Source organism: Ceratina calcarata, unplaced genomic scaffold, assembly GCF_001652005.2.
Source record: "Ceratina calcarata isolate Rehan_Ccalc_2016 unplaced genomic scaffold, ASM165200v1 scaffold298.2, whole genome shotgun sequence".
In the NCBI taxonomy this organism is placed as follows: domain Eukaryota; kingdom Metazoa; phylum Arthropoda; class Insecta; order Hymenoptera; family Apidae; genus Ceratina; species Ceratina calcarata.
The window spans coordinates 8030-15950 of NW_017152248.1; the positions used below are offsets into that span (position 1 = coordinate 8030).

The following is a 7921-nucleotide window of genomic DNA, read 5'->3' on the forward strand; positions in this document are numbered from 1 at the left end:
CATACATACTAGCTTGTGGCATGCACGCACGCACGCACGCACGCACGCACGACTCCGGTGCTCATGTAACGTAATCATGGAAAGCTCGATGGCGCAACCACCAGTGTTCGTCGAGTACATATTAAAGCGAACGTTTTATTTTAATTATTACCCGCGTGCCTCTCGTCATGCAAAACGACAAAATCACAATCTGTTATATTAATTTAATTACTATACGTCAGTATTAAAGAGTTGTACAATGACTTGGCTGTTCATATATATATATACATATGTATATGTTCATATATATGTGTATATGTATATATGACTGTTTCGTTCGACAGCTCCACGTTTATTTACTTATTGTCCGGTTTGTTAGAGGGAAACGATCGACGCGACGAATGCGAGAAACATCGCGGGAATAACGACGTTACTTTCGACGAGATCGAATAATCATCGTCATCGTCATTGAATTTTCTATGTTATATCTCGGTAACTAGGCAAGCTCGGTCGTTCACGGAAGGCATCGTACGGTGCTCATTATTATCATTTTTTTTTTGTTTTAATTTATTTATTTAAATCGTTGCATCAACAATTATTAACAAGTTTCCCTTTCCTCGTATCTCTCTCTCCCCGCTTTGTCGTATTTCGTCCAGTTCGTTTCGTGCTCTTGCGAGATTCACGTTTCGTTAATTAGTTAATCTTACTTGTTGNTATTCTTCATTTAGTTCACTTATACGTATGTAATATTGTCTTCGTAAGTTTCCTGCTTTATCCTTCCTGATGTCCTAAACCCGTTGGTCGTAAAAGTATTCGAACGTACAGAATCGAGGCTTTCGTTTACCGAGAGTCTAAGAAGAAAACCGAATCGAGTTTTTCAACAGAGACATCGTACAGAAGCAAATAAAGGTGCTTAAGGAATGCCGGCCAACCGTTAAACTTATATGAGTATATTAAACGATTACAAGAATTATTAAAAACGTAAAGAAAAAGATTTCCACAAACAAAAACAAGTACAATAAATGAGGAATAACGGAGAAAAAGAAAATAACAAAGCGATTGCACAGGAACGTTGACGAGTCTCGAGAAAATGTTTGGAAAATAAAAAATAGAAGATTCTCGCGTGTCACATCTGTACCGGCCAAGGAACAGATCTCTCGTCGCGGACTCGATCCGCGGCGATCAATTATTTATATTTCTCTTTCTCTCTCTCTCTCACACTCTCTCGCTCTTTCTATAATATATATTTATATATATATATATATTATATATATAATATATATATATAATGTGTCGTAATATTATAATAATATAAAAATATATTTCTTAACTATTAACACTATAATAAATGAGTATTATAAGCATTATATCTGGATTTTGTCCACATTTTCTCGTTAGTACGGACACGATGCCTGTCGCGGATAACCGGAGCTTCTAGACGCGGAGGAAATGCAACGGTGTGGCTTTCCGCATTGGCCGAACACGACTCTCTCTCTCTTACATTCTCTCTCTCTCTCTCTCTCTCTCTGTCTGTCTACCTCTTATTTTACGTTGGCGCGATTACTTTAAACGTTTTACACTCTTCCTGCCGTGTACCCCCGTATAAGTTGTCGTCTATTCTTTCTTTATCAATTCTTTATCAATAACAATATATATATTTATATAATATAATATATATATATATCACTTGTCACTCATGGTACGTGTAAATAAAAAGAGGCATAAACCGTTATAAAATACAATTCTCGAGTATTATCGATCTGTAGATTATATATATATATATATTAATATATATATATGTATACCGCTTATCTACGCGTCCGAACGAATAAAATCATAAAAATTGTAATCGTAATCGTAATAATAATTTTTTTGTTTATCTGTTTTTAATAGTACAGCACTGGAAGCATTTAATATTATACTTAGAGTTATCGGGGTCCGGATCTCGGTGAAGGGATCGTTCTCCTATTTTTATTTTGTTTTCTCGTCCCATACTTCTTGTTCTTTTCTTTTCTTTTCATTTCTTTTCTTTTCTTTCTTTATTTCTGTTTTTCGAGGTTCTCGATGCCATTTTCCTGTCTCGGTAAACTCGACCGGTCCCGTCTGTGTTTTCTCGCGACGCGACGGAACACAGTGTGAGCACGACAAAAAGTACGAGAGGCCATGGTGATGCTTCGTGTGATAACTAAATAAAAAGGAAGGGAACTGCGGCGTCGATTCTCAAGGAATGTCTAAGGCTTTCGTTAAAAGTAATTCCTAGAGATCACGGAACTCATTTTGCTTCGAAATCCGTTTCCTTGACGTATGAGAAATAATACACGGAGATTCAAGCGATGCGACGATCCTGATTATATCAGTTGCTGTAAAATATGATGAAGGAATCGAAGCTGAGAATGTTATATGGATTGAATGAAAAAAAAGTTATTCGACGTACACGAAGACAAACGTATAAAATACTTAAATAGTACAAAAAAAGGGGTAAAATCTAATTTATGTACAGTTACTACCGTGAGATCTGGTATAATTTAAAATCGTGAATCTCTCGAGTATCATTCGGGGAATGCCGACGATGCGGAATTCAAAGTAAGTACACAACGATCGAAAGTTACTCGTGATGGCATCGATCACCGATAGATAAGGCCCAGAAACACCTCTACGCTGCGTAGAATAAAATTGTAACTCGGCCGAACCACCCCTGGGATCGAAGTTGAAAAGTCGGTCGATCGCGAGTCAAGGGCCGAACGCGGCTAGAAACAATTGTAGTCTCCGTTTCTCAGCGGTTACTCGGAATTTCGGTTTTTAAGCTCTCTCAGTTTTCAGCGGTTTAAATTCAAATGGATTTTCGCCCCGTTCGGCGTTGCCACCGTCCTCGAACCCTCTACCTCCTGGCTCTAGTTCTCATCTAATTGCACGTGTGCTCTTTTAAATATTCTCATCACGTTTCTTACTCGAGAATAATAAATAAAACGATTGAAATTCGTTTGATTTAGGAACGTGCGCTTGTCCTATATATGAGTATTTCATCCGTTTAAACAAATCATTCGGAAATGTTAATAAAATTGTTCACCGTTCATAGAATATCGAATTGCACACGCGCGACCAATACTCCGAAATGAAACTTGAAATCGCGTCACCATATCCCTTCGCCAGTTTTTGCGCGCCGCGAACGAATATTATCGCGTGCCCCGTGCGAACGTGGCTAACAAATTTGTACGTTAATTAGTTTCCTTATTATTGTCATGGTATATATAATAATCTTGTTAATAAAAATACTAAAATATTATGTATATTATATATAATATATAATAGATTATTGCATTATGCATTTTTGGTACCGTTGCGTATTGTTTGGTTTCTTTCGTCGAAATGCTCGAAACGCCGACTCGAGGCCGTCGCGAAATTTATTTTTACTTACTTCTTACTTCGTTTCTGCTCCTTCTGCTATTCTAGCGCGAGAACGAACTTGAGAAGAAACTCACGAGACACATGGACGATACTGTTTGCTGCTCGAACAGAGTCGCGATTCATCGGGCCTCATTTCGCGGTCTTCCCTAAGTCTCCACCCATCATCCTTCCTCTTAGAAATCGCACCGTTAACTTATGGCGCGCGTTCCCGCCCTCATCTAAATCTAATTCTTTAGGCTCTAATTATTGTTCGCCGCGTCTCACGCAAGCTCGAACGGAAACGCGTGCGATGGATCCCGTCGGGAAGACTCGTCGCCAGGTTTCGTTTACTACATAAATTCTACGCGCGTCGCCGAACACGAGAGTAATATCGTAGCAATTTCGTAAGCTTTCTTTTTTTTTTTAAATGCCGAGTCCCGTGCCGTGGAAGGAAAGAAGGACCGTACATACTTACTGAGCCAGCCAGAGAGCGTCTTCGTTTTTGTTTTTTTTTTAACTAGCAGGAATACTTCTATTCTCTATATGGCTTGCAGTAGGAGGAACGATGATTCATGTGTTGGCTGTAGGAGCCGGAGTGAGAGAAGCGCTTGAGGCACTTGGAGCACTGGAAGGGCTTTTCGCCGCTGTGCAGTCGCTTGTGTTCGGTCAGATGGTGCTTGTGCTTGAACGCCCTTGTGCACTCCATGCATTTGTACGGCCTTTGCCCTATCGAAGATCATTGGTCTTTTAGATATCGTAATCACGAATCTATCTAGCATTTACCATTGAGTTCAACGTTCTAATCATTTTTTCATTTGACACACGTTCTTATGGAAATTCGTATAAAGAAAAACGTATAAAAAAAAATTAAGAAGATCGTGAAATGTTGTACAGCCGAACGAATATCCCATAAATGAATGCATACTAAAATTAATTCTCTGGTATTTCGTCACTTTTGGCAGGGATTGTGTAGCCAATACAGCCTTAAGCATTATTAAGAAAAGAATAGACATCGAAATACATACCGGAATGTTCGTATTTGTGTCTTGCTAGGGAACTGTGCTTGGAGAATGTTTTGTCACACCGATCACAGAAGTAGACACCCTGCTCGATCTCCGCCGCTGGCGGACCCTCTGGTTGACTAACGTTCTCGCTCTCGTTTTTCACGTTCGTCTGAGGTTGACTCTGTGAAAAGAAAATCGCACCCTTCTATTTATTCCCCGTTTCATTACCCGCTGTACGAGTATCATTTCTGTAATAATTACCTCTGGAATTTCCACCGCGGCCCAGGCCGAGCGCTTCGTTTCCACAGAATCTGTGGTCTCCTCGTCAATGACGAGTGGCGAGTCCTCGAGATCATCCGGTTCCTGGTTATGCACCGGCGGATTATCGTTCTTCGGTTCAATGGGAGGCGATGACACCTGCTTCGTAGAGACAGCGCCGTTATCTTTGCACGGCGCCTCCGTGAGCGCTTCCTTCTTCGACAGATCCAATGGCTGCTCAATGGCCGTCTGGCTGGTGGTATTAACCAACGGCACCAACGCTGGTATTTTCGATTCTCGCCGGTCCCTCGCTCGGGAATTTTGAAACCAGACCTGCGTATTCAAATTATTACGTATAAAATATTGTACACGTAAATATCGATGAATCTGATTAATCAGTTCTTATAAATGTTTTAATAATGAACGATGTCTTGTTTTAAGTATTAATTCTTATTGATAGACTACGTTTTCATTAGTTTTTATGTGGTTGCGTGTACCTGTACGACGCGAGTGGGGAAATTGATGTAGTTGGCGATCATAAGAATCTCCTCCTTCTTGGGTCGAGGGTTAATAGCGTAGTAACCCTTGAGAACGGCCAATTGCTCGTCGTCTATCAACGATCTAGCCCTGACTCGCCTACCGTTCTCGCTGTGCGTCTGTGTACCGTCCTCCTCGTCCTCGGAGTCCGCCTCCGAACTGTCCTCCGGCTTCCTCTTGTAGCCCGATTTCGCGCGAGGCTGATTCACATCCTCGAGCTTCGCGGCCAGGCCCTCGCTCTGCGAATCATATTGATCCGTCGTCGACCAGTCCGGGCAGTGCGTCATCTCGCTGGACATCTCGCTGTCTTGGTCCTGCACCGATTCGTTCAGTGGCTATTAACGGATCTGATCCGCTGTCAGTTTGTCAGTTGAATAGCCAGAGTTAAACTGGTTCAAGATCAGATGGATCATAATGAATAAAACGAGCGGAATCAAAATAGCTTCGCCCATTTTTGGAAACATATCCAGATGGGACATTAATTTTGGGAATGTTTTATGTGACTAGGGATCGTCTTACTTGATAATCTTCCTCGAACTCCCGTTTCATTGTAGCCGGCGACGTGGACAGTTTCCGTACGTTAGCCTCGAGCAGTTGCTTCGTTACAGAGGTGTTCACCGTTTCGAGGATCCGTCGAACCGCGTCGAGACCCTGAGGATCGCTCGGCGCCGGCGATTCCTTACCCTCGGTGCCCTCCGTGCCCTCAGAGTCCGCCGTCGACGGGCTCATCAGCTCCCGATGCGAGTCGAATTGGTCGGCTACCTCGTCCAATCTCTTGGAATGTAGCTGATTCAAGACCTTGCCGAGGGACGTCCGTAAGAAATAATTGCCGAAGCCCATCATCAACGGCAAAAGAGTCGGCATGTCGTAAATACCTGAAAATCAATCGTTTTCTTTTCCCATACATCTACAACCAAACATTTATCGTTGCATCGTTCGTTTTCAAAGCTCGTCAAGAAAATATTGAAAATGTATCAATTATTAAATAAATAAGTATATGCGAATTACGTAATAACGTTTTTGTAGTTCGAGGATAATTAAAAAAATGTGTTTTATGTAGTAAAACACGCGAGAATTAATTCGCGTATAACTCGGTACGATAGTTCGTTACGCCCGAAAGAGTTTGCCAAACTTTCGGCAGAAATATGGAGCCCCGAAACTTGCTACTCTCTTTCCCTCATCTTTCTTCCCCCGGTATTACTTTTATGCAAATTGACCCATTGAATATTGATGGACGTTCTTCTCGCTTTCAGAGAAGTTCCTCGCGAATCGTCCTCATCAATTTTAAGTAACAGTTCCGAGTTATTGCAATATTTTATTGCCTCGATTCGTGTATTATAACACGTATTAATTTTATATTCAATCGTATTTAAAAAGTTCGATCATTTTTCAAATAAAATTTAAACGTAATAAGAATTCTTAGTTCCGTTTAATATTCGATTACACGCGGAGTTTTTGAAAGCGGATTGTCCGGGGTACGATTGCGGCGAGATAGAATGGCGTCATCGATCCTTACCCGCTCCTTCCCGTTGTATCTCCTGATAATCCGAGGGTGAAAGCTTCGGCAGGATGGGGAGGAAAGTGTTATTATTCGCCGCGAGCAGATCGACCTCGCGCCGTCCCGGCGGCAGGGGTTGTTGCGCCTTTTTCGGGCCACGGTCCACGTTGTTCACGTTCGTGTGCCTGGATTTCTTTAAGTTCACTATCAGGCACTTCTTCGAGGTCATGTGACTCGAATACGAACCCGAATGGGAGAAACGTTTGCCGCAGTTATTGCATTGGAATGGCTTTTCACCGCTATGAATGCGGAGGTGTTCCTAAAGGAGCAGAACAAAATAAAAAATACCAATTAAAGACAGGGAGGGATCGATAACGACTAACGTCTATGAACGAAACGTGATGTAAATTAATTCTCGACGATAACCCGATTCCGGTGCATTCTAATATTATCGGTTCATTAAAGACGAGTGACATTATAAAATGATTTCAGATCCATTTATTATTATTATTATTATTATTATTTAACTCGATTACTTGTTTAAAAGTGAAATATTTAACATGTCGATGTCACTCCTCTTCGATTTAAAGAAAACTCTAGTTGGAATAATTCATTCACTTCGATTGCAGGACAAATTAACATAAGAATCAGGCAGTGCTGTGTGAAGACAAGAGACCATGTAAGGGTAACAAAATTGAACGGAAATAACGACGTTACGGAATGAGAAATGAAAAATAAGGGTGCACTCGTAGTACCTTGAGGTGATGCTTAAACTTGAAGGCTTTCTCGCAATGGGGACACTTAAACTTACGAAGCACGGCACTCTCATCGTGGCTGATCATGTGCCTCTGGAGTCGGTAGACGTTTGCAAAAGTCTTGCTGCACACCTTGCACGACTGAAAAAGTTCGCTCATTCCATTTTCCGTCCAACTGCTTTTTCAAACTTATTCTATTAATCGATTAATAAAAATGGGAAGTTCTGTGAGAGGTGTTATTGTTCTACGCAAGGGGAATCGAGCGCGGAAAGCTCGAAATCTATTTTATTCTAAGCAGACGCGGCCACGTTCGTAGCCGTGAACTACATAAAGCAACAAAGAGAAGCTAGAATTTCAAAGTAAACTCAGAATAGGCTCGCTGCTACTTCATCGAGAACAAACTATTTTATAATAGCCTTGCGCAAACGTATCCTTCCACAATGAGTAATAGGAATTCTCTTATAAAAATATCAACTGCAATTATTTGTAAAATAGTTCCTAAAATA

General features: G+C 41.1%; 1 protein-coding gene across 2 annotated transcripts in view; it reads right to left on the bottom strand.

The window, feature by feature from the left end:
- Positions 1–1837: 1837 nt before the first annotated feature.
- The window catches only part of zfh1 (Zn finger homeodomain 1), a 21326-nt gene continuing 15242 nt past the window's right edge, over positions 1838–7921 (bottom strand). The window contains exons 1-7 of one of the 2 annotated variants that reach the window (XM_026812880.1): positions 7416–7589; positions 6679–6979; positions 5682–6037; positions 5123–5476; positions 4629–4958; positions 4389–4548; positions 1838–4089 (exon numbers count right to left, since the gene is read on the bottom strand). In XM_026812880.1, the coding sequence (XP_026668681.1) occupies positions 3896–4089; positions 4389–4548; positions 4629–4958; positions 5123–5476; positions 5682–6037; positions 6679–6979; positions 7416–7574 (1854 nt within the window). In that variant the 5' untranslated portion in view covers positions 7575–7589 and the 3' untranslated portion in view covers positions 1838–3895. Of the gene's footprint in view, positions 4090–4388; positions 4549–4628; positions 4959–5122; positions 5477–5681; positions 6038–6678; positions 6980–7415; positions 7590–7921 lie in introns of those variants that run through there. The other variant, XM_018023240.2, reaches the window with a different exon arrangement.